Source organism: Strigops habroptila, chromosome 11 (assembly GCF_004027225.2).
Source record: "Strigops habroptila isolate Jane chromosome 11, bStrHab1.2.pri, whole genome shotgun sequence".
Classification (NCBI taxonomy): Eukaryota; Metazoa; Chordata; class Aves; order Psittaciformes; family Psittacidae; genus Strigops; species Strigops habroptila.
Window position 1 is genome coordinate 29572620 of NC_046360.1, and position 27821 is coordinate 29600440.

The 27821-nt window shown below is 37.6% G+C and overlaps 1 protein-coding gene across 4 annotated transcripts in view; it reads left to right on the forward strand.

Annotated features, from left to right (window-relative positions):
* Positions 1-27821, forward strand: part of LOC115614562 (contactin-3-like) — a 104721-nt gene that overhangs the window by 67962 nt on the left and 8938 nt on the right. For all 4 annotated transcript variants that reach the window (XM_030501595.1, XM_030501596.1, XM_030501598.1 and 1 more), the window contains 11 exons: positions 561-745; positions 8637-8773; positions 10992-11121; positions 12387-12537; positions 18620-18747; positions 20189-20364; positions 24194-24311; positions 25429-25587; positions 25690-25839; positions 26561-26631; positions 27463-27697. In XM_030501595.1, the coding sequence (XP_030357455.1) occupies positions 561-745; positions 8637-8773; positions 10992-11121; positions 12387-12537; positions 18620-18747; positions 20189-20364; positions 24194-24311; positions 25429-25587; positions 25690-25839; positions 26561-26631; positions 27463-27697 (1640 nt within the window). The remainder of the gene's footprint in view (positions 1-560; positions 746-8636; positions 8774-10991; positions 11122-12386; positions 12538-18619; positions 18748-20188; positions 20365-24193; positions 24312-25428; positions 25588-25689; positions 25840-26560; positions 26632-27462; positions 27698-27821) is intronic.

Sequence of the window (27821 nt, forward strand, 5' to 3'; positions counted from 1 at the left end):
ATATTTCACACACAATTGATATCTTTTCTACTTCACAAATGATCTGAGAATACATTTATGTTACCGTAAATGTATTTACTTACCACTTTGTGGTTTATTTGCAGACAGCTTTGTCAGATGTTCGTAATTGTAAGTGCCAGATTGATAACTGATCACATGCTATTGCTTTGGTTCCCCAGCTAGGTGAGTGAAGGTTTTGAAATCAGAGAATGAATGGCCGTTGTAGGATAGGAATTTCAAAAGACTTGCCTTGGTTCTCCTTCCATGGCAGTCACTGGTAAATCTCATCTGTCTTCAGGGGAGGCCAGTGCTGAATTACAAGAAATTGCTGGACATTCACACAGATATTCATGAAAAATTTGGTATCACAAATGACAGCATATGAAACAGAACGGTTTATGCAAATCTGTTGCCATAGTGTCTGCCCATCTGTCATATACAGTATGAATACTACTTTTAACACAAGCTTTTAGTCACTTCTGAGTTGAGTTTAAGTATCTAATTTTGATAATCAAGTACTTTATGCAAAGCTGTTTAAAATCCCATTATTTTCTCTTTAGCCCTGTGCCTCAGATTAACTGGAGAAGAACTGATGGTCTACCATTTCCAAGTAAAATAAAGCTGAGGAAATCCAATGGCATGATTGAAATACCTAATTTCCAGCAGGAGGATGCAGGACTGTATGAATGTATTACTGAAAACTCAAGAGGAAAAAACATTGCAAGAGGACGTCTCACTTACTATGGTAGGAAACTTTCTTTCTCCCTCTCTCCCACTCTTCTTTACACATGAAATATCAACTGCCCTGGGGTACTTTGGGATTTACAGCTTCTGCAATACTATCAAGCATTTGTGCTTAAAAATCCATGGCATCTTAACTACTCACAGAAAATCAAAACTTTTGCACCAGGTTTTTGTATAACATTTCTAATAAATGCCCAGGCTCAGTAAGGTTGCCAAGTGTAGTGTAGGAAGTGCTTGTGCTTATTTTCCTATGATGGAAGGACTTTTTTCTGAAGACTTATTGGTCCATTGGTGAACCCTTAGATGTTTCAGTCTATTGGATTTATTTGAGGGATCGTTTAGGCCTCACATTTGCAGAAAATACAAATTTTTCTTGCTTTAGGAAAAGGTTACTGATAGATATTCTCAATCCTTTGCTTTCAAAATGCCAATTTTATTTTAAAATTAGTAAATAAATGAGAGAATACAATCCAGCATAGAAAATTAAATAATATGAAATTTAATAACTGGAAAAAAGACAGGGTCTCTTGTGCATTTAAGGCTGTAAAGTGAAATGAGTATCAGCAAAGCACATTGGTAGTGTTTTACAGCTAGAGTGATTTGCAGCAAAGTGGTAATTGACATTTTTTGTTAAAGCCAGATCTCAGCAAATACAATTTTCTTTAGGTAAATGGTAATTTTAAGAGTGTTTGAGACTGTGCTTTGAAATGTTATCCTCATGTAGGAATATTTGAGCAAAGAGATGTTTTTTATGTTGTGTAAAAAGGCACAGAGCATAGCTACTGTGCAACTTCGAGCAAATGTGCTTGTGTATGGGAAGCTACTGTGTATAGGAAGCTGCTGTTTCCTAGAACACACAGAGTGCTACAATGTAGGTATCAATGAAGGTTTTAGTTGAAGGCACAGCAGGTTTTATAAGGAGGAAGGAAAAGACTTCTCCCCCATCCCAACTTCCCAATTAATAGACTGAATCAATGCTCCATCGTTGGAAACGCTGAAGGGGACTTTGAGTAACCTGAATTTTTAATATACTACTTGCAATTACCGCTTTTTAAGAAATCCTGTTAATAACATAGGGTGAAAGATCTAAGATACTTCATCTGCCACTGTCATCTGTCATTCCAAACTTGGCACTATGCATTTGATTTTATAAAATGACTTTTATTCACTTCTTGAAAGTTTCAAACAAGTTGTGGTTTATATCTCAGTTTGGCTCAGTATTTCTACCCAAGTTTTAAATCAGGGCAGTTGTAAGACACATCAGTGTTAACTACATGCAAAATAGGGTAGGTTTGTTCATTAGTCCTTGGGATGTAATTACGATAGTGCACAAGCTGGAGATATTTGACCTGCTTCCCAAGTTCTCTTTGCTCAATAAAGGAGCTGAAATAAAGGATGTTGCTAATCGCTAAAAGCAGCAAGTGGCAGTTTTGTGACAGTGTGAACATTTTCATTACAAATCCAGAAAGGGATTTGAACCTTCAAATAGAGTTCATATTCCAGTATAAATGTCTACCCATATTAGATTCATCCCTTATATGGCTGTTTATCCTAAAAAGAATAATGAGACCTGTAATGGCATTAATGGCACTCCAACTGTTTCATTTCATTTGTTCTGCTTAATGAAACCCATTCTGCAGAATTAAGTAGATTTAAGTAATCTTTCTTATTTTGTTACTTGCTTTGTTGTTGCAGATAAAATGCCAACAAGTCAGTATTCAGGAGAGGATCATTTCAACACTTTTGATAATTTGGAGGATTTTAATTCTGTTTGTAGATTAATAGTGTATAACTGAAGTTAGTATCTTCTGATGGCTTGCACTGCGCCTCATATCAAAGCTCAGAAATCTGTCTGGTAAAGAAATTTAACCATATGCCACTCAGTCTTCCAATAAAAGATCAATATTTAAGGAAGTTGTTCTAAAAGCAGATGAGGATTTGGGGAAACTAATGCAATATACTGAAGACTTACTAAAAAATATCCATCTGCCAGAAAGTGCATACCAGTACTAGCAAAGATGACACAAATCTGTGTGGTAATGTTAGTGGCTGTTGGCTGCTGTTAAAACACTTTATTGGTAGAAGTGTAAGACATGTAGCTAGTCATATACAGAAAAATACAAGCATTGCAAATAGACAAATGCCTTTTTATTTCAACAGTGACATCATTTATTTTCCTCTCCTCAGTAGAACAAAGCACGTTTCTGGCTTACCCAAAAAAGAGTCAAGAATTGGGGTTCACATTTTCCAAGTTGTTGTAGTGAAATAATGTGAAAAATAAGTCAGGGAGAGAGAAAATAGACAAAAATTTCCCGTGTGACTGAAAAATTGAATGTTTTCCTTTCTTTACAGATTTTAAAGATTCTTTGTAGATGAAGCATAAAGCTAGTCCTAAACAAAAGCTTGAAACATTTCATTGCTCTGCTGTGAAGCAAAACAGTCTTATTTTCCTGATTGGTTTTATGAGCTGAAGCTGTAAAATTTGAAATCTGAAAATTGGGTTTTTCAGGCCATAAATTGTTTGAATAAAAAAAAGAAAAAAAACCTACTTATATTTTCTATGCTATCCCAGCTCTTCTTCCAATAATAAATTATAGTCTTGAAACCACAAATCACTTGAACGTAGGCTCAACTTTATTCATGACCATTGGAATTTTCTGAAGAATACATATAAATATGTTTGGTTTAGAAATTCTGTGCACGTCTGTAACTCTCATCATCAAAGTAAAATGAGTTGTGTGTTTTTTTAATTTATTGTGGATTTTAAATATAACTCTCAACCCATAGTTGAAGGCTACAATTAACATAGATACTCTAAAACAAATATTCTGGGTTCTTTCATAACATAACTAACAGACTATTAATCTTTCCTTTTTTCTTATGAAGCATTTTAACAAGAAAAGCTCAACATCAAATGTTCAGGTTTTTGTCCTTTGTACAGTTCCAACATTTGTTTAATGCCAGTTTTCCCCTCAGGGGAGTTCAGAATGTGCTGAAAATTGGACAAATTATCAAACTTTGATTTAATATAAAACCTGAATATATAAATAATGTGTTTTCACTTTATTAGTATATTCCATTGTTATTGCTGTAGCCCTTTCCATAAAGAGATAACAGAAGAAGAAAGAATCCATGGGCATGTTTCATGGAAAATGAAAAGAGATAAAACAATTACATTTTTGTATTTTAAGATGCAATTAAACATGTAACATGCTAGAGATATGTGAGGCAATTAATTTAAAGGATAATTGAAGAGAAGACATTCTTAATTAGCGTGTGCTGTTTTAGTGGAACTGATTCTTGACACTGCCAAGGTGAAATGTTTAACAGGGAGGAAAAAGTTCTGCTGCTGTGGTCTGTGATAGCAGAGGCAACGCCCCAGTAATGCATAATTTTTTAAAACATCATAAAATCTTTTGGTGGTAATGTACTGAAACTACATTATTCGTGTATGTGGAAGATCCTCACTGTTTCAAGCCTGATAACCCAGCTTCAGTTTGTTCATGGAGATGTCCTCAAAACATTAACTACAAGGCTATAAATGACTAAATAATATTAAGGAGTTGCTGTGTTTGATCAATATACGTTTTAATTGTTGATTCTGTCTAATAATTAAATTGCCTTGCTACAGAGACAAATCTTGCATCTCTTTTTATGTACTAAAACTTTCCAAATGATGTAGCAATTACCTGTTGATTGAGACCTTTTTATTTTTGAGTTGAATACACATAATATATTAGGGATATCATCAGGGATGTTTTAGATGCTTCTCTAGGCACAGTTTTATTAGAAAAGTGTAATTCATTCTTAAAGTCATTTGGAGTTTGAAGATAAATTTCATCACTGTTGTAGGCATCGGTATGAGTCTCCTAGCCTGACTTTTAGATATGCTACATAGAAAAAGGAAGGTTAAATTTTCTTGTTGTTTTGGGGGGTTTTTTCCCCACTATGCTTCATAGCTGCTTTCTCTTGAAATATGGAAAGTTCCTTTTGACTCTGATTGCCCAGCTCCTGAGCTATCCAAAGGTATTTTCCAAGGAGATTTCCAGTCCAGTTTTCATACTATAGATTTCAAAATAAAGGTATGTGTGCAAGCAGACTGCATCTAAAGTGCAAGCCCCAATTAGGGACTGTTCTGGAACGGCTTCCCGTAGTCCTCTGCCTCCAAGCAGAGGCAATGGCAGACCTCAGTACTCTCTGGGAGAGCACAGTGCCTAGACAAAAGTCAGGGGCCTGAAGCTCTGCCCTTCCTTCATGCTGTTCTGTGGCTTACAGAATTAAAAGGAGATTTTTATTGGACTTTCATACTCTGAAGGAAATCATATATAAAAACACGTGTTGACATGCGTTGTGCAATTAGATCTTGACGTCAACTCCTTCAGCTGCTTCCAAGAGCTTTATCACTTACTGCAGTTGGTCTTCATTCACATCAACCGCCTTAAACAGTTATTGCACAGGGTTTTTTAAAAGTCTGAAAAAATTGTGCTTCCTTATGGCCTACAGGGATGCCCTAGAGCGTAATGAAACAACATTTGTTTTCTTCAGGAAGACCTGCCTGGCCTAATTAGCTGGAAGAATAGGGTGATCAGAGCCACCAAAAAAAAAGATGACCGAATCTTCTCACTGGGATAAGTTTTACGAAGTTACATACTTGTATCGCTTCTTGCCTGTGGGACCATGAGTATTGCAAGGAATATATTAGGCAAAAGCAACTGAAGCAAAATACAGGCTAGTGCTTTTCCAAGTGACTGACCATGAGGCTGACGGCTAACCTCCTTTAGAAAATCAGTTACCTACAAGTATTTCATCCTGAGGGAACTCTCTATGAATCTTTCATGAAAATCGTACATCAAGCTCTTAGAAATTCTTAATATTATCATACAATATGGATTCCTGTCACAGTCTTGGATCCTGCACTACAAACTCCACGAACATTAACTTCCAACCTCTCAACTTACAGGGCATCATCTATTTTTCATCTCAATGAAAATATGTTGCCTGCTTCCGTATTCCTTGCTTAAGGAGGAAGAAGTGGTGTCTCCTCAGGAAGATCTAACTTACACACCAAGCCAACACAGTAGCTCCATGAGAGAATGAGGCTTTGTTACCAAGTCATAAGTCTTCTTTCACGAGCACAGATGTGGCAGTGGTGGTGGAACCAGATGTTTGAAGAAAATGTGCCTAACAGTGACTAGACCTCAAGAGGATTAAAGCTGTATATCAGAATCATTTAGGTGCAGTCAGACAGAGCTCAATAAGAACAACATTGTTGGGCATGGAATGTCATGCTTATGTTTTGAGAGGGTGTGTAGATCTACTGATAGATGACCTGTCTGTACTTTTCTCAACTGCTGCAACTTGGGCCATCTTTGCCTTGGCCAAGATTCAGAGCATTCAGTGAAATATTCTCAGCTGGAATTGCCCTTGTTTAGCTGCCTTTTCAATTTTGAACTGGTTAGTTGAATTGTTCTTTTTCAAAGAATTTCTAATACTTTCACAGCCTTTTTTAAAGACTTTGAGATGTGGCAGATTGAAAAGGGTATTTTTCTTTCTGCTGAATTCCTTCATCAGTAATTTGAAGAGAGAAAGAGCCTTCCTCAAGAAAATCACTAAAGTCTACATCAACACTCTCGTGAATGAACAAGCATCATAAATTTCTCACACTGTGGCTTAGAAAGCTCTGTTCTGTTCATTTCTGCTTCGAGTGGTTGTCTTTCCCACACTTTCCATTTATCATATGTACTATGGAGACTTTGGAAACCCTCCTATGGAGATTGACATGAAGAGGTCCTGAAATGAAGATTTATGGTGTAGACAATTTTTTTCCTATTAATGGAATTGAATCCAAGATCTGGAACTTGAAAATAGACTATATTGAACCTACTTCCAAGTGAAGACAGGCAGCAGATGTGAAATATTGCACATGTATGGATTAATCTATAATTCAAGCACTGTTGCTTGCTGCATAAATATTTAGGTATGCAAAGTACAGGCAGCATGCCGACATGGAGTCCTGAGCTTTTATCCCCTTGACATATGTGGGGCAAATGGCAGTGTGAGATAAAGCAATGGCTCTTTCTTGAACTCCAGTGTTGTAACATCAACTTTCAAGATTGGACCAGAATTAATATCAGTAAGATACCACATTTGTCTGACACAAAGATCAGGTTATCCAGTCTTTTAGAGCTGACCTTGATAAAGAGATGAAGATCATCCCCAAAATCAATGAAAGGCATTAACCCTCATGAGGTATAAGAGAAGTACAAAACAAAAGAACAGAGGGTTTCCACTGTCAGCAAATATTGGTTGAATTCCAAAAGCTCCTGAATTGATATCTTAATGAATACATTTTAATAAGTTCTTCTATAAGAAGATAATCCTAAGTATGTATACATAAATCACAAATAGCATTAATCCTTGATATCATAAAAGTACAATACTGTACGTGATGTTGAGATCTTATGGCTGCATTGCAGAATGTATGATGGAGAGAGAATTTATATACTAGAAAAGAATTGAATCTTTTTTGATGAAATTAATACAAACCCCCATCCAACCATTGGTCTGCTGGTCTTGCGCCTATAGCGATGGAACAGATTCAGCTCTCAGCTGTGCTGCAGAATTCCCTTGTGTCCGTAGGCAAGTCATTAATTTCTCTTGTCTGAAGTAATTGCTTGTGTAACTCTATTGTAGTAGGAAGTTCAACAGGAATTGATCTGACCTTCTGTGCTTCCAAAATTCATCTATTAAATAATATTTTTTCCTAATGTGTCACCAGTTATTTCCCCCCACAGACACATAGCTGTTTTGATATGAGTGTTCAGAGATTTTCCTAAATTACCAGTTTAGGAAAATCCTTAAGGTAATCAAATTGACTCCGGAAAATTCTTTTGCCCTTAGCTATATATTTTCAACCACATTTCATCCTACTTGTTATCTGTTTTCTTCATATGCAATGTCCATTTTGTTGGAGAAATAGCATATATTGATATTATATATTTATATGTATATGTAATGTAATATATAATGCAAGATGTAATATATATAATTCTTGGTAAATTGAATAAATTCAAAGGAAATTCACACAAATTAGCTACAAAACAGTGTTGTGCTGTTTTGTGAAATAGCACTAAAGGAATACTCTTGTCTTTCATGCAGTGATGTCTATTTGCCAAATGACCTTTTTTTTCCTACCCTATGAAAGCTGTAACAGATCTTTTAAACTTTATCTTTGTAGTTTTAATTATATTTTAGGTAATTCTGAAGGCTGTATGCTATTAATAGATCAAAATTTTGTATAAAAATTAGTGATTTTAATGGACTTTTTAAAGGCCATATTCTGGTTTGCATCACTGAAACGCTGTGATAAAAATAATACTTTCTAGAACAGTCTCATATATCCACGTATTCATCCAGTTAAGTACTGACTAGCATTAGAAAACAATTTAAATGGTATTTAGACCTAAGGCTGACATGCCATTAATTTTTTTTAGGACTTAAAGGATTCTCTTCAGCATTAATTTGATGATTTAGCTACATCAATTATTTAATTCGAGTATCACCACTAATTTCTTTATCTTACATTTACCTCAATTTCAAAGTTGTGTTGTTTAATCATTAGTGATTTTAATATTGGTTTCACTAGTTCAGCTTTAGTGATCTGTAATCTTAGTTTTCTCTTGGTTTACTGCTTGTAATAAAAATGTGTAAAAGGAACAGAGAGTAATTTGTTCCATTAGGTGACTTGAAGCAGAACCAGTAAGAATGTCTGCTGGTATTAACCAGTCTACGCAGCAAACTCATGAGTGCCATGCAAATTAAGCCTTTGATTTTCATATGGAACAATAGCTTGTTAGGGTCTTTGTTGGTGATGATGTGTATTTCATCTGCAGCAAAACCTCACTGGATCCAGACAATTAAAGATACTGAAGTTGCTGTAGAGGACACCTTATACTGGGACTGCAGAGCAAGTGGGAAGCCCAAACCATCGTATAGGTGGCTGAAGAATGGAGACCAACTGTCAATAGAGGTAACATTGCGTTTTGAAAACATGATGCTATGTAAAATTAACAATACTTCATATGAGAATTTGTAGAGGTCCACGTAAGTAGTCAAATTATTGGTTTTTGTATGTTTGCTAAGAGCATCCAGATTGAAACATCAAAAATTGCAACACCAGAAGCACAAAACTAAATTATGTTGGACAAAAATATCCCAGGAGATTCAAAAACGGTGATAGAAGCATCAAAATAAGTAATAGGGAAAGACTGGAAGGGAAGTTTAATTGAAGTTATACATTAAGAACCAGGAATAATCATCGATAGAGAACTTAAATGATTTTATTATACTTGGTGTTTCATTAAAGGTAATTAGAAAACATATTCAAATTTCTTGATGAAAAAAGACAAATATCCTAAAAACTCATAGGGTCACAATTACTTGATACAAAGAATGACATCTAAACTTCAATGTAGCACAGGTTGGTTTTTTTTTTTTAATACAATTATTAAAGTAAATTAATGGAGAATAATGCATTTGGTGACAGGGAAAAGATGTTATATTTAGAAGATGAGATACTTGGTCTTCCAAATCAGAAATGCAGAAAAGCATCTGATAACCCGTATTGATTTTAAATCTGCCTAGTTCAGGTTATCAGGAATATAAACTATGGGCAGTAGCCCATCACAGGAAGGCATTTTGCCCTTGGCCAATGCACTGTCCTCAGCATTGGCACTCACAGGTGAAGAAGAAAGAGCAAATGCTCCAGTGAATTTAGTTGATGGCTATGACAAATGATCTAAGCACTGAAAAACGTTTCCTATCAGGATGTTATACTTAGATGCTCACTAAAAGGAATGGTAGTGTTTTGTGGACAGGTTAAATAAGGGGATACAAAATCTCATCTCAGTGATGAGTATTAAGAGCATTGTTACGGTATCTCTGAGGTAATGTGCTTTTCTACCTTGGTAAGTACAAAAATATCTTCTCTTGTTCAGTCTTCCCATTTCTCCACTTATGAGTATTGCTGTTCAGCTTTTTGGCATGGTGTCAGGGCATTAGCATGCCTTACTCTGGAAATACTTAAGGACCGTAAACTGTAGAACTAACTCTTTGAAAGCTGGAGTTGAGGAGACATCAGAGACGAGTTCTCTGTGTATAGTGATCAGTTTTCTTCAGCTCCTTGAGTGCAATAATCCTTCATGCTGTGTCTCCTGCACCAAAATCTGCTGAGGTTGTTCCGCTTAGCTCCCCTTCTCCATAAACAAATCTTTGTTAAGGAAGAAAAAGAGGAGCAGCTTGGGATGCTGGAGAGAGGATCAGGACATGGAGACTCAGGCTTGTTCCTCTTTGGGATTGTTTTGTATGTTGTCTAACTTGCCGAGCACTTTGTGCTAAACTGGGAGGGGACCGGTCAGGGAAGGAGCTGAGCTGAGTTGTCCTGGCTACCCACAGGTAGTGGAGCCACTCTGCTGTGGAGCCAGCTGTAAGTACATGCCCTTAGGCAAAGGCAGAAAGTGAGTATCGTTGTGTTAGGCCTGGTAAGCCATGTCCAGATCCACAAAAAAGGGAAATAATCAGAAAATGCTTTTGAGCAAATAATTTGTTCTTTTGTCAGTTATTGTTTCTCCATTTTTCCTCAAAGGAGAAGCTCCTTTGGTGTTTTGTCTTTGTCATTGGTTCCTTTTCTCACCATCTCCTTTCACTCTATCCTCAAATTAGTCACTTCTTACCATAATTCATACAGCTTCCCAAGAATAAACAAGGTGAGAAGATCCCTGTACTTCAGTTGCTTTGTCAGCTCTAAAGTACTCAAATATGTGTTTAATGAGTGTTGGAATTTTTTCTGCATAGTATTACAGAGAGCTCATTAGCAAATGGCATGTGTGAAATCTCTAAATAGTACGAAATGCCAGTGCCATCTGTATAGTTTGGATGCTCTGGTCTGTCATGAGGAGCCTAGTACAATTTTTGTCCATATTTCTGGGGAAATACAAGGCTATTTGCAATTACAAAGCCTCTGTGAAACTGAGCAAGTTTGAAGAATCGATTTCATGCTGTGTTGCCAAGTCTCCATATCTGATCACCACTGCCATACCATGGTGCAGTATTTTAGAACTGTTCTCATGATTAGGCTGTTACATTTACCCCATTTTTTGTATTTATGCTGTCCTATTTATATTTCTTACTTATTTTAAATTTTCCACAGGAAATATATCATCAATAAAGATATTTTTCTTAATATTCAGGGAAGGATCCAAATTGAAAATGGTGCACTTACAATATCAAATCTAAATCTGACAGATTCTGGCAGATACCAGTGCATAGCTGAAAATAAACATGGTGTCATCTATTCAAGTGCAGAGCTCAGGGTTGTAGGTAAGATTTTCCTTTTTCACTAACACACAAGCCTCATTCTCCCACTCCACACCCCCTCCGCCTGCCTCATGTTCCACCTCATCATGATCTCAAATTTAACTCACTCAGATGCTATCACTGAAATAAACATTTTTGTCAACCTAATATCTTTATCTGCAGTGCCAAGGAGTTGACTCATCTGCTTCCAGAGGATTTGCAGTCTAATCATTCATTGCTTTAAAACAGAACACAGCTAAATTATTCATTAGGGGAAGAGCAGAGAATGGGGGCTTGGACACGGGCCTGAAGATTAAAACCACTTGCATGGTCTGGAGGCAGCCCTGGCTCCACACATCAGTCAGCTACACTCACCTCCTGCACCACAGTTCCAGTGCTTGCTCCCAGAGCAGCCATGTCATTTAAAAGCAATAGGCTGCTCTTGTGTGCGGCCTTTCTCAGTCGAGCGGACAAAGGGTTGTTGCTCAGTCACTCAAATGGCATGTGCTTCAGTCTAAAATAGTGACAATTATTTGAGGGAAAAACTGAACTTGGGACTGCCTTACGCGCTCATATGCTTGTGCGATTTCTGCCTCCAACATAGACTGATTTCAAAACTAAGCCTGTAATAGCAGTGTGTTTTGGAGACATGAGTTATTTCCTTTCTATCATTAAGGTTACAGTTGATCAGCACACCACTTCCTCAGCCTTGTTCTCCTAAAATACTGAATTTCCTTTAGAAGTTCATTGTTAGTGTTGGTAGAAGCCATGTGCCTTTTCCTAACTGTTAGTTAATGAAAACTATACACACTCAGAATGAGCTGTGCTGTCATTTTATGTCATTTAACTTACCTGATCTGACATGCATTCTCACATGAAGCTAGGAGCCAACCAGTACCTTGAGTTTTGATGAGACTGCTGGTGTTGACTGCCCTCCCTGGGCTTATGCACATGTTCAGCATGAACATGTAATGCTCATGTTCAGCAAAGTGTAATGTTAGGCATGTGCTTAATGCCCGTTGGATTCACTGAGCTCAGTTGAAGTTGGTGTGATGATCTGTGCAGGCTTTGTTAGGTGACATACTCTGCATAACTGAGACCTTTACTTTTGTACCAGTATGAAGAGGAGAAATGCATAATTCTCCAATAAAAGGTCTGTTTTGAGCTGGCTAGTTCATGTTTTTAATTATGGTTGGAATCTGAGAAATGTCATGTAAGCTCTAAATAGTAGTAGCATTAATATAATTAAAAATGCTTTATTTCACTATTACTATACCTTCTCTTTTTAGCTTCTGCTCCAGATTTTTCCAGGAATCCAATGAAGAAACTGATCCAGGTTCAAATAGGCAGCACAGTTGATTTTGAATGCAAACCCAGAGCTTTCCCTAAGGCCAAAAGTTCCTGGAAGAAGGGAGGTGAGCAGCTACACGAAAATGAAAGGTATCAAGTTACATTGGTTTACTCATTTTAATCTTACAAAAAGCTTGTTTCTGTCTTTTAGTGCAATAACGTTATCTGTAGATCGAAGTAGTTGTAAAATCTCTCTGAAGACTGTCTAGCTGGTGGAGTTATTTGGTTGGTTTTTAATTGTCATTGTACGTGAGCACTGAGAGTGCATGCATATTGCTTTCCTTAAGATCAAGGGACAGATTTTATTTTCAGGGTTTTTTTAGAATATCTTGAATAAAGGGAGCTAGACAGTAAAGAGCAATGGAATGAAGGGAGAAGTGAAAGCGTAGGAGTCAGTGACTGCCAGATCAAGTAGGAAGTGTGCTTGATTACCTGGCACAGGTCAATTATTGCCCCATGTTATGATTATAGTGTGTATACTTGGAGCATCTTGTACTTATTCAGGCAGTTCTTTGCCAACCGTCTCATATTACAAAACCTTTAAAAATTTTCTCTAAAGTATATCTTATCCGCAGTCATTAAGCCATAACTAGATTTTGTTTATTCCAAATTAATCTGGAGTAGCTTCTACTCATAGCAGACCATAGTCCTCAGGGTCTCCAAGCAGAGAGGATGCAAACCATAGTTGCCTTCCTGTATGTTCCTCTGCGTTGAAAAGCTGGCCTAAGATATCTACATCTCCCAGTGGATGAACTTTTATTTTAATCTTATCCTCCAGAAAAGGAAGATTAAACATTTATCCATGGTTAAATGTACTTGATACTAGTTTAACTCATCAAAACCAGAAGACATATCAAAATGTGCTGCAACCTAGATAACCCCCTTAAAGATTTCTTTGAATGTTTTATATATGTATATGATTTTTAACTGATCTGTAATACTGGAGAGTTGCTGTGTGTTGGCTGTAGTGGGTCTTGTGCTCCTGGCTCAAATACCTGTCTGGACACAGATTAATACAAGGGGTTTTAAGATCATGTGGAGGAGCAGTGTTTCACCTGTAAACAAATCCACCTTTATTCCCGGATGTTTCTAGATTTACCAAGACTAGAAAAAGACAAAAAGATGCTGAAAACTTTAACTTCTCTAAAAGACATTCCAGTATAATTCTCTCAAAAACCACCAGCTTTAGCATCTTTAATTGTGGTGAAGTGATGTCAAATTAAGAGGAGGAAAACAGAAAAGAGGAGATATAATTCCTCATAAAATTTTGCATGATTTTTAGAAGTATCAGTTACTGGTTTTATCTTCCCTACAGTCTGAATTAAGTATTTTTATTTCATTTTGCATTGGAGTTTGAAATGCTGTGTTGTGGAAATTACTGCATTTACTTACCAGTACTTCAGTGGGAGCTTTTTTCCCCCCGTCTCGTTACCTAATCTGGTTTAATTTAGTTTGAATTTGATTGATACATAAAAGGCAGTTTTGCGCCACTTTTCCACTGCTCCTTTGTGCTGAAGTCTTATGAACTGGGAAGCAATATGTTTGTGTTTATTATCATATCAATAAGGATCTAAAATATTTGGCTTTTCTGCTGAATAATCTGTCAAATAAAGAAGGCAGTGATTAGTTAGTTTGATTATTTGTTATTTTAGTAATAAGGCAGTGTCAATGGGAACAAGTTTTCATTCATTAACAGTTTCATTAATGACACCAAGTTTCAAGTGGCAGTCTTGAGGTCTTGGATACTGAGGCATATTCTGTCCCTTAGCGGTGTTTGTGGTTGCACTGCACCAACAATTCAATTTAACAGGATTTTGGAATAATGTGTAGTACTGTATAAACCTATAGATAGGTTCCTGCTCTGTAAGCCAGTGGATATGGGACAGTGAATGCAGAATAGCTTGAATACTCAAACATTACAGATACTGAAGTTGATAAATCTTGGATTGGCATCCTGGAGCACCACTTGCTCTCTTGTCCCAGATAATACTTGTTTCAATATACGTAAATATGAAAATTTGGTGCAGGTTGTGATAATAGTAAAACAATTTATCAGTAAGAGAAGTACATGCACTCATTTCACAGTTGGATTTCTCCATGGTGGGTTATGACTAAGGTAACTAATAGCAAATTATAAAGTCATGGATAAAACCCGACAGACTGCAGAATTAATGGAGAGTGTAACCCTATAGAAGTCCCTCAGCTGCCTGGAAGATATGTAATCCAAAATACATTCTGCCAGTTTGGGTGGGAAACTATCAAAGAAAGACTTAGATAGTTTCACCAACATGGGCCTCTCAAGTCAGGAACTCTGAAGTTGGTTAAACCCTCTTCCCATTCTCAGTCAAAGAGCATGACCATGAGTTAAGACATTTGGCTGTTGTAGGTTCGTTTAGTTGGGGGTTTTTATGCCATTCCTTTGACTATTAGGGGGGGGAAAAAAATCTTCTCAAAGATTATTTTGCTCAAGAGTTAGCGAGAGATGATGATTTTGTCAATGATTGGAGTAGATGACTGAACAGGTCCTAAATCAGTCTCCAGTGGTGCAAATGGATATGTGCTGAAGCATTACTACATCAATTATCTCTGCTTTACAGGGCTGAAAGTTTCTGCCATTTGCCAGTGCATCAAAAATGTGCAGGTTTTGGAAATAGAATTCAGTTTGAAAATTGCTGGCCTTCAGCAAAATGTATTGGAAAAATGATTGCAGATACAGGGAACACCGAAGGATGTGTTATTTTTTTGTTAAGAGATGTAGATCACTTCCTGGCAGCAGGCCAGCCATAGTACATCTGTTTTATCACAGTGTATGAATATCTAGTAATTTCAAGTATACTAAAAGCTTCAGTTTGCCTAATGTTTCAACAGGAGGGTAGAGCTATTTCTGGGTTTAGTGTTTTCATAGGCTCTGCACTGCGTTTACTGTTTTGTAATTGAAAAAGTAAAGCATTTCTCTTTGTAATTTACCAGTGAAGATTTTATATCTTTTTTCTAGAATTGATTTGTTGGTTGGTTTGGGGTTTTTTTGTTTGGGTTCTTTTTTGTTTGTTTTTAATTTTGGGAAAACTTGATTCTTAATTATATTTTGGTTTTAATAAGCCTATTGCTCGATTATTTTAGGCAAGCTACACTTGCAGAGAGCTCAGAGCACTCTAAATGTGATTTGTTTTAATTGAACAACAGACATGGACATTTTCTGGTTTATACCCTGATCCCAATGTTTCCTTTGTTTGATCTCAGGCTTTCTCAACACTGTTGGAGTTTTATTTGGGTTTGCATTTTTTCTACTTGAAACTGCTTTGAAGTAGATGTTGCAATACAAGCCTTTGCAAAGCATACAGATAGCTAGAAAGTCCAGCAACTCAGTAGCTCGCTTGCAACCATAATTGATGTATTTTAACACCTTTTATGGATGTCATTATAATTACCTGTACAGTGTATTAATCATGTCTTCAACACATTTAAAATACTCATAAACCATATGGTAAGATTTAATTAATTTTAAATGTTCCTTCTAATATAAAGTGCAGCCAAATATTACGTATTTTCTAAAATAAGTTAATGAGCCTGAAGGAGGTCAGCTGTGCTGAGACTGATGAAGCACATTACGAATATGCTTCAAACACCACCATGTTGGCTCAGGTACCTCAGTGTACTTTGGAAGGTTCAAAGATGTTTGCTTCCAACTATAAACTGATTAAACCATCTATTTATAACTCTTTCTCCCCCAAATAAGATGCTTTTGTCTGTTGCTCTAACAGGTGACTTGTTATATCTTGTAATTTGCATCTGTTAATGTCATTATTGCATCCCCTTTGCCCAAAGGAAGTGGATCTCAGCTACAGCATTAAGTGTTACAACACCTTTTTTTTAAGAGAATACAAAATTAAATTCAAAAGAGTTAAGAAAAACAACTAAAAGTTGCATTTATTCCTAGAGGATGTTTCATTGTAAAGAGTGGTGCAGCTGTGGAAGGAATCCATTTAAAATGCAGTCTCCACGTGTCTGTAAGGTTTAGGTGAACTTGCTGTGCAGGGCAAGGAGCACCATAGCTACAGAGCCATGACAGACTCCCACCGCTGTGGTCTGCGGTTAGTGAACATGGTTTTGGAGGATCGGAGAAGTTAAGGGTGAACGATAAGATCACTGAACCTATCAAACTCCAGAGTCATGTTCTGCTGCCCTTGTTTACCAGCTTAATTATTCTCTGAAATACAGATTCAGCTGAACTGCTATTTCAAAAAAATACCATTGCAACACTGTATTATTTATAATATACCACTATAAGTAATTAATGGCAGTGCAGCTTACTGAAGCATATACCTTTTATGGGCCAACTTTTATTTTGGGAATGCAATTAACTTTTAAGACAGTGCATTCACTGGGTCTCTCCTAGCTGTGCTACTTGCCACATCTTCACAGGCTTGCAGCAGTTTCGAGCTGTGTTATCCTTCATCAGCTATCGTAGCACATGTGGAGCTTCGCATGAAGAATTGCTTATGCTGGACTGTTAGTTACAGTGCACGAAGATCAGAAGGAATCTGTTGTTTTCAAGCGAGCCTCCTGCTTATCCAAGGCTTAGGACAAGTATTGAGAAGAAAGGCAGTGATCCCAGTTCCCACCTAACACAGCAGGTTTCCCCACCTACTTTTTGTAGTACATACTTAGCTATAGAGAGCTGAATCTCAGTTGGGGCAAATGATGGAAATGCATTAATACTAATTTGCCTCAAGTATGTGGAAAAAAGCAGCAGGGGTGTGTATTTAATTAATTTTGTACTGAATAAAGAAGCTGGTTAATAACGAAGTACATGCAAGTGAGAAGGCAAAATCCTCATGACTCTTCTGATAAGGGGAAGATAGCAGTGTTAAGTTCTGTGACATTCACTGCCTTCGCAGCTGATACTCTGACAGCTGTGTAAGACTGCAACTAATGTGGTTAGAGGTTCACCTGGAGTGTTAATGTTGTTTGCTGTTCTGTTGATTCTGTGTAGCTGATGTGGGTGTCTGGGGCATTTGCAAAATACCTTCTAGCTAAGGTGCTTAGGGAACCAACAGAATAGCCTCACTGGGGTTCATTTGGTGCCATTGAAATGGAGCGATAGGTTCTGAGAGAGAAGCTCTGAAGCTCTTTTGACTTAGGTGTATCAGGAAAAGGTTTACTTTTTTGTTAATTATTCTGGACATTCTAATATACAGTTAGTTATATAGCTGCTCCAGGTTATTTTAGGGAAGACTTGGTAGAAGACCCTGCATCTAAGGGTATGACAGATGGGAGGTCTGGAAATAGGGAAAGAGGGAGTCAGACTAGCCTTACCTTTGCATCCCTCCAGTGCTGTTGTCTAGGATGTCATCTGTGCTGTCGGGATGCTGGCGCTCTACTGTCTGTGTCAGTACTGGGGGTCTTATTTTGTCCACATCTTTCTTAAACCTCTTTCTGGTTTGTTCCATGCTATCTGTCCATTAGGCATGACTCTCACTGGCGGGGTCTGTGTAGGGTGGAGGGAATTCTCTTTCCTTCCAGTCCTTCCACAAAGCGTACCTTATGATGTCTGCAGGTCACTCCTGCTCAGCATAGCTGGTAAACTGAGACAGAAGTCTGTAGCAGTGTGAAGTCTTGGTTTCCTTTCTAAACAAGAATGGAGTTTGTACTTGCATAGGCAGAATCCTGTTCTAGACAGTCAGTTGTGCAAATGAGCTATTGACTTCAGTGCAGTCGGAGTTAGGCTTTATCTGTGAATCCTGAAAAATGAAAATATGGATTGTTTATGAGAAGTCCTGTAGCACCATCATACTAAGGACATAGTTATTTCAAAGTTACTATGCAAGACTGCATGAGGTAAACACGCAGTTGAAAATTATTCTAGTTTCAGTTGGTGCAGCTAAAAAAGATGGAGTTAAATGTGGGATTTCTTTCTCACACGCACAAACATACCAACATACATGTGCGCATATCTGTATCTTAAGCATTGGATCTACTGGTGTCCAAAATGGTGAGTAATATACGGATGGGTTCAAATTTGTTAAATACTGTCAGTGTATGGCCACAAACTTTTCAAACATCAGGTTGATAATTGATGCAGTTGGATATACCTATGTAGCAGTGTGAGGAATAAAGCATTTTGGCTGTGAACCAATGCTGAAACTTTTAAAATCTCTTCATGATTTTTTAGAATCAAGTTACTAAAGGATGGAGGACTAAGAATAGCCAATGTGACCAAAGTTGATGCTGGAAGCTACACGTGCCTGGCAACAAACCAGTTTGGAACAGCCAGTGGCTCAACAAACTTAATAGTTACTGGTAGGTGAGCTGGAACGGAGAGTTATCTGTGAGGTGCTGTAAACTGAATTGCAAACTCTGCAGCAGAATTCTGCAAGTGTGGAGTCTGCATTTGCTTATTGGAAAAAAATACAAACTGTGGTAGAAAGTAGCGACTGTGAGAAGTTGCATATTTAACACTACAAAAAGATAAAAGGATCTTTGTTAGAAATCTTTTATTAGTTGAGAGGAAAAGAGACTGAGGGATTTTCTGCCTTTGAGAAAGATACGTCTCAGATGTGAGGGAGTTCTGAAGGCTTTTCCTCCCTTTTCTCTGTTATCTAAGTACTAAATATTGCAATTATGCTTTTTAAGTTTGGGGGATTTTTAATTTCTTGGGGAAAAGAAACATGGGAATCAAAAAAATATTTGAGGTAATTGTATATTCCAGTCCAAAATCTGTTTAACCCAAAGGAACTGTGTGCTGTTTGCTTATGGAAAAAGATGTGGTAGAAGCTGCAGCTGCAGGAGCATTCAGGGACTCCATTAGCAGTAAAATATAAAGTCTTTCAAAAGCGAATTGTATACATAATTTTTAAAGGGGTTCTTGTCCCTTCCTATAAATCATCCATTACTTGCTGCTGTCTAAGATGCTGGACTAAAAGGACCAGTAGACTGTGAAGTTTATCTGAAGAATTTTTTCTCATTATCTTTTTTTTAAAGACTTGGAATATCTGAAAGATTTTCCAAGCTCAGAGTTATCTAATATCCTACTGCATTACATATCCTATTTATCTCATAGATCCAAACAGAGTTATTTTGTTCAGTGAATTAAGAGCTTCACATTTTCAGTCTGGGCTCCTAAATGATTCATGTCCCATTTTATACAAATAATAGAATTATGTGCAAAGGATTTCTAGAATTAAATTTTATTTACTGTATTTACAGTCCTTGAAATTTTTCTTCATTAATGTGATTCTGAAATAACAAGCAGCTTTTCTTAATGACACTACTTATGTTCTATATGATATATAGACCCAAATATCCAGTGCGTTGTACCCTATGTGGATTTCCTCTAGTTTCCAGATTTTATTAGCTCCTTCTCTTGCTCACACCTCTTAATCTTCCCAGTGGCTGCTACCACAGCTTCCTGCCCCAAAATGTGGTTGTTATTGCCGAGAACCACACACGCTTTTGAATGGAAATTTCATTGCCGTGGGTTACAGTGCATTTAGCTTTGTAAAGTATATTGGCCTGTACACAGCAGGTCAGAATTCGCCTTTTCAGTGTCAAGCAGCTCCTGCTGGTAAACATGCAAGGACACAATGCTCCAACAAGAGAGTCAGGCAGCAGCATTTATAGCCCAGCTGCATAATTTGAAGTGACTGTCGTTAATCAGATTTGAAGGACGTGGTAGAATATTAGTAACAACCAAAGCTCAGCTGTACGGGAATCCAGTAACTGATATTTCTGCTCTCAACAGAGCCAACAAGGATTATTTTGGCACCTTCCAACATGGATGTCACCGTCGGAGAAAGCGTCGTCTTGCCTTGCCAGGTTCAGCATGATCCTATACTGGACATCAGCTTCACCTGGTATTTCAATGGAACACTCACTGATTTCAAGAAAGATGCTTCCCATTTTGAGAAGGTTGGAGGGGTAAGTTGCAAATACCTTCTCTTCATTTGCCTTATAGATGCATGCACCATAGAAAGGCTTGCTTCTTTTCTTTTTTCAACACAGTAAAAAGAGGATGTTTCTTCTCTCTTGGGCCTGTAGAATTTTCTTTTGTGTTGGAGGGAAATCATTCATTAAGCTAGCTTGCTGCCCATAACCTGCTGTTCACAAACCTGGTATTTTAGACCTGATGTATTGTAAGTTCCTACCTCTGTTTCTGCATGTGACCCCACATGATTTTCCCTATGATCACCTAAAACACAGCGGTAAGAAATATAAGGAACTTGACACAGACTTTGTGAATGTCACCCTAAAGCTGAACAAAACCATCCCATCTTTCCTTATTTTTTCTGCACTTGCATCACTACTGTATCCCTCAATATTCTGCCTGAGCATCCCCAGGTGAGAAGCCATATATCTCATTAAATACTTCCAGTGCATAGATGCTGTGAGGGGTAGGGTGACATTAACGTTTTTTAGAATTTAGCTTTCTGATCAAAACATGAAAAGATTAAAAGCAAACCATTAACAAGGATGAAGGATGTATCAAGAGAATGAAATTAATTACAACAAAAGATCTTGCACAGTGCAAGCCATGGCCAAGTGAAAACAAAACAAGCATGAAACTGGCCATTATAAGCCTTCATAAAGTTTCCTTTCACATACTCTTGCCATACCTCCTGCTCTAGAGAAATAGCAGTGGGTTAAACACTACTGCCTATGAAACTGACATTTCAGCACCTAACTTTTTTCTTTTTGCCTGTAAAACCTCGAAAGATTTAGCATTTAATCAGCAGGCACCAAACACACAGAGCGTTCTGCAGTTTACAATTGATTATATATAAGTGCATGTGGAGATGATGAGATTTCCTTGTAGGAGCCATGAGATATTCATATATCATGTACATTTTCACAGAAATGTTTTGAGAATTAGGAACTGACCATCTGTCATGTTGTAATGGGAATGCTCTGATTTCATAGCCCGTTACCTTCCAGTATTGCTACATGGGCTTTTATTTATTTAGTAATATTTCCCCCCAGCTGTACTCTGATTGTGTACACAAATAGTAATATTAGATAGAAAGGTTAAAAACATACCAAAACCTGAATGTGACAGTTTTACTGTCTCAATTAAGGCTTCATAAGCTGATGGGAAAAAGCAGTGCTTTTTCTCACTGCAAGTTCCATCTTTTTCCTAAAACAAACACAGATGTCATTCCAAATCAAAGTCTTGTTTAGGTGTGGGGGTTTTTTCCACATCCCCCCCCCCAAATCCTCAGTCAGTGATGAATTAAAATCCAGGGTGAGTGTTGCCTAACTCAGAACTCTGAATCTAGAGCATGTTACTTCAAGTCTGGCATAAGGGACATACAGAATATAGACATTATGGGGTTTTTTTGAACTCTTATTTGTATAAAGAGGGATTGAAGCTTGTTAGTAGAAAACTTCATAGGTTACCAAGAGATCCACAAAAATATTTTATGGGCTTTATATCACATTGGGGCCAGTGGAATAATTTCATCTGGAGTTATATGCAGGTCATGGTAAGTAAATAAGTATAAATATGTTCTAACCCTTCCAATAGTTGCTGTGTGTATTTGTTAAATGAAAATCTTTCTGCAAAAATAACTTCAGCTTTCTTGGTTGTAAATATGGCTAAAGGAAAATATTTTTTCAGTGGATAGATTTCTATGTAGTGATGTCTTGGAAGTCCCTGTCACACATGCCTGAGGTCTCCAACATATAGTAGTTAGCAGGAATGTTATGGGACCACCACCTGGTCTTCCAGATGGTTAGAAAAATATAGGACGTAACACTGTCTTACTGCTCTTTTTTGGGGTTGTTTCTTGTTTTGTTAGGCACATGATTTACACAGAGTATGGCAAACCAAGCAGATGACGAATTTTGAACAGACTGCCTCTAAACTGTTTCAGGTTATCACCTCCACGTGGAAGCCAGCACTGGTTAATGGTGGTTATGCAGTCAGGAGGAGCAAAAGCAATTTCAGCAGCTGTTCATACTGCATGGGCTTCTCTGTATTTGTATTCTGTGTAGTGTGGAGAAAGGAAGGTGATCTTACTGTCACCTGGACTTGTCCATGCTGACCAAGATTCAGTCTGGCTAGGCAGGAGTGCAGATACCACTGTTGGTCTGAAGAGCCATGGGAGGTGAGGGTGCCTACTACACTGGAGCTTTTTGCTGCTGCAGGTCTCTGTGTTTTCCCCAGTACTTCGGGATTCTTCAGCAAAATATCCACAAATAATTTAAGTGCAGTGGTAATATCTTGGTGGGGTTTATTTCCAGTAAAATTATTCTGTTTGACAGTCTCCTCTGTGGAGATGTTTTAGATTTGGTTTGTTAAAGTAAGTTTGTGTAGAACATGATTTGCTTGTGAGTATGCATTGCTGCTGTTGGTCATTCCATGAATATCCCCTTCCAATCTAGTTAGATGGATTTTAGATTGCCTTCAACCCAACTTCTAATGTGTTGTACACAATCAGAGCTGAATTGTCCTGCAAATGCTTACATCTGTGCTTTCACAGACCAGCCATTGTGTTTATACACACATGGAAGGGAATCAGGCAGAATTGTTTTCAGCTTGTATTGGATAAAGTGAGGCATTGTACTGTTGAAATAATGGGTGTGAGTGTGAAACAAAGAAAAATAATTAAATGGCTGGAAAGGTTGTTCTTTTTTTCTAAGACTAAAATGAACCCCAGATTCATGTCTTCCCCTTTCTCCCAAACTACTCTGTGCCAAAGAATCAGTCATGTGGCCAGAGTAGCTAAAAATACCCACAAACTGGGGTTCTGTCCTCAAGTGAAATGCTGCTTCTTCAGGAAAAAAAAAAAAACCAAAAAAACAAAAACCAAAAAAAAAAAAAAAAAAAAAACCACAAAAAAAAAAACAAAAACAAAAAAAAACCAAACAAAAAAACCAACCAAACTTTTAAACATTTAGATCTGATAAATTTTCCTCTGAAAGATACAGTGTGATCTCAGTTAAAACAGTAATTCAGCTGACACACAAAGAGGAGGTTTTTGACACTGGCTACCAAAGGTATAGTATCAAGTTCTCCACTCAGTGACATAGAAAACAAATAGTATACAAGGAGCTGTAACGTGATATGAAGTTACAGTCATCACTCAAGTTTTATGGATGTTTCCCTTGATTCAGGAGATCAACTACGTGCCATGACTTGAGATAGACCAATGGGAAAAAATGACCAAAGATTAAATTAACTATTTGAGGAAGAACAAAGAATAGAACTTTAGACTTATAAAATGGGGAATTTAGCCCAAAATGTACAACCTGTAAATGAAGATGTGTTTGCAATAACTTGTGGAATCGACCAAATTCAGCTTTGTCATTTACACATTTGAACTCCTTAAAAATCTGTGATAACTAAACTTAAAAATTCTGTCTAGAAGTAAAACTGGTTAATGGCCATAGAAACCAGGTTTTTCTCTTTCTTAGGGTTTTTAAGAAAATGGTTGGTCCCAGGCCACTGACTTTCTTCATGATTCCTAACAGCAGTCAGGAAGTGCATTCCTAGTATGAGTTAACCATGTTGCAGCTTACTTCTCCCCTAAAAGAGGGACACTATGTCATGTTTATAAGGAAAATGCTTACAGACAGCTACCATGGAGCAGCTGATAATAACTTGCTATTCTGCAGGCTGTCTGCCAGTGCAATTTTTGAGCAACTTTATCTTCAGCATTTTTTGGTTGATTTCTATTTACAAACACAATGTTAATATTAAATTACAAGGTAGTATATTAACGTTAATAAGAACTATGTTTTTCAACAGAGTGCGTCGGGAGATTTAATGATTAGAAACATCCAGCTGAAACATAGTGGAAAATATGTTTGTATGGTGAAGACCGAAGTGGATAGCGTAGCATCTGCAGCAGACCTCATTGTACGAGGTAAATTTCAGCTTCAGTTACCATGAATCATATTTTCTAACTTTTTTTTATACTGTAGATTACAAAAACAACTGATGTAGATTACAGACCCAATTCATTGAATTAGTGATGAATGATTGTGACTTGAATTATGTCATTCTGCCTTGCAGTTAGGGAGAATTGCAGCTCAATTTTTTTAATTGGAAACCTAATTTTTCCCAGAGAAACTAAGAGCTGGAGGATATACTATTGACTACACATCTTTTCTCACTGACAGTCCTTCAGATCACTGACAGGAGGGAACCTGGTGCTGGCAGCTGTGAGCAAGTTGTGAGTTGCTGCCTCTGCAGACTGTACCATTGGGGTTGGTGACTCCAGAATCCTGCCCAGAATTGGGCAACTGCTGCCCAAGCCTTGGAGAGGCTTTGTCTTAGGGACACACTGGAGTTTGAAGTATATAATGCAGGCTTATTCCTTGTCATTCAGAGCTAGAATGCTCATAGTTGAGCCAGAACTGTAGATTTCTTTGCTGATGATACAGCTGCATTGTAAGGGAAAAGCTTTGGTTGTTGTAAAAGCACATAATATGATTGCCACTTATTCAGTATATTTTAAAATATGCCAGATATTTTTAATTGTTGATGTACTGTTAGTTATTTCAGTCTTTGCTGGTGAAGATAAGATATAAAAGGCATTTTTGCCAGGATGCCCAGAATTGGGATTTTCCAGAAGGCAACAGAAAGTTTGCCTGGCAGAATTGCTGCTCAGGGTGCTGATCAGATGTGCTGAAAAATTGCTCCAGTGCATTGTACAGTAGAGCAGCTGTAGATAACAAATTGGCAGACTGCAGAGATGTATTAGTAGATTAAAGGGAAGATAGAGGGATCATGCTGAACAAAGGTTCTTGGTAAAAAAACAAAACTCTGTCGCCCGTGCTGCAGTTCAGAGTATTTCAGAATTAGATTATCAGAGTTAAGTTTAGTGAATGTAATACAATAATTACAAGTGTTCTTATTCCAAGCTGAATTGTTTTCTTCCTCCCACGGCGCTGGTAAAATGGCAATCCATACGGCTCTGTTTAGTGATTTCCAGGGTACTGGCTTTACAAAAGACCACGTGTTTTTCAATCTGATTCTAGGCTTACCTGGGCCCCCTGAACATGTGAAAGTGGATGAAATAACTGATACCACAGCTCAGATCTCCTGGCAAGAAGGCACAGATAATCACAGCCCAGTAACCACTTACACCGTACAAGCAAGGACACCCTTTTCAGTTGGCTGGCAGCGAGTTACAACAGGTAAAACACAATTCTTGTCACAGGCTCTGTTGAAATGTTTTTGACCAAGGACACTATATGCTTAGTTTCCTTTTTCTTTTTCATTCTTTTTGTTTTTAATAGTTCCAGATATGATCGATGGGAAAACATTCACAACCACAGTAGTGGATTTAAATCCTTGGGTTGAATATGAATTTCGTGTAGTTGCCAGTAACAAAATAGGAGGTGGAGAACCTAGTTTACCCTCAGAAAAAGTAAGAACTGAAGAGGCAGGTTAGTGGGTTCTTTTATTTGTTTTTAATTAAAGAATCTTGAATATTAACAAAAAAAAAAGGAGCATTCATATCCTTGGCTCTTTGCAAACAAGCTTGGAAATGCCATTGAATAGAAAAGCCTGTAACTGATTTGTTCATGATTTTTCTGTTTAGCTGTGGGACATTTTGTGTTGCATTACTTAACATCACAGAAGCATAACATCTAAATACATTTAAACTGTATTTAGTATGCCAAAGCCTGTCAGTTCAGGCAGAGCTGCAGAGTCCGACAGTATTAATGGATGGAAAGATGTTAATTTTGACAGGGATTTTTCATTCCTAGTGTTTGATTGGTGTACACCTTCCCTGTAACAAGCATGTGGCTCAGAAGAACACATCAATTAAAACCCCAGGAGTTTACTTGGAATAAGGCCATTGCCCAATACCTCTGCATAAGTTAACTCTATTATAAAAAATGAAGCAGACCTGCGGTTTCTACAAGTTCATAAGCATTAGTGGAGTGGTCTGAGAGCTAGTGAGGTTCTTCAAGTGCTCAGGAAAACATTGGCCTGCCTGGTGGTGGAGAGCAGCAAGGGGAATGCAGGACAGGGCTGGGGTGTTACAGGACTGCCCCCCCACCTACATGTGCAGAAACAATACGAGTACCACCAGGTTAACGTTATATGAATTCATGTCTTGTATCTACACTGTGTAGACAGCTGTATGTTTCCTTTTCACAGTTCCCGAAATTCCCCCCTCTGAAGTCAGTGGGGGAGGAGGCAGCAGGTCTGAACTGGTCATAACATGGGATGTAAGTTTTCTGGCAAGCAATTTCCTTCAGAGAATAATTGTTTTCATTCAGACTCCTAAATGATGAATTTCCCTGGCTCCAACAGCTTCACAGCTAGGATGTGCTCAGTAACATTCTGTGCTGTGAGCTACGTGCGTTTGCCTTCCCTCTCTCTCTCTCTCTCATGCTATCGTGCTAGGTGGCAATCAGTAGGAAATTCAGTTAATTTGTCTGAGATTGTTTCTGTTCTCAAACAAGTTCTCCAAAAAGTTCTCCTTTTTAATGCTAAAAAGGGGGCGGGAAGCTGGGGAATAGGAAAGGGCATCATTTAAATTATGCTTTTCGGTGCAAATTTGCAGTTCTTGCTTTCCTGCAATTAATTCTGGATGCATGTGCTAGCCAATACGATCAGAGAGTACTTTATATTATGGATCCCTTTATTAACAAGTTAAAATGTTAACATTCTGTTCCTACCATTGACTAATCTGTGTGGCTATCTAATCTTTAACACATCAGAGGAAATTATAAGCCGCTATACAAAGGATTCTATAATAGTTGATTCAGCAATTACTCATTTTTTTTATAAATTATGGATTGTGAAACTGAAAAAAAAATAAATACTGTATTTACTGAAGAGTGTCTTAAACCAGGATGCTTAGTGGAAAACAACATACCTGAAAGGTGTTCTCTTATTGAAGTGCAAACTTTGAAATAGGTTCAAAGGAACATATTTTGCTCTGCTGTACCAGAGTCTGGTTGCTATCTTGTACGTTTGTCAGTACTTTCTTCCTGCCAAACATATTCAGTGCTGTATGTTGTATCACAGACTTACGTCTGCTGCTTTTCCCGCAGCCCATCCCTGAAGAATTACAAAACGGAGAAGGATTTGGCTATGTTGTTGCCTTCCGCCCCTTGGGCACCACAACATGGATACAGACTGTGGTCACCTCGCCTGACACACCAAGATATGTCTTTAGGAATGAAAGCATCTTGCCCTTTTCACCTTACGAAGTCAAAGTTGGTGTCTATAACAATAAAGGAGAAGGGCCGTTTAGTTCAGTAACCACCGTTTTTTCAGCTGAAGAAGGTATGTGACTGAGTCATCTCTAGATTGATTTACATCCAGATATTTAATCTGGGGTGTTTCATCAGAGAATCCAGCAACAGTTAATAGAAATGAGATCTGTTTGAATACAGACATGTTCATTTCC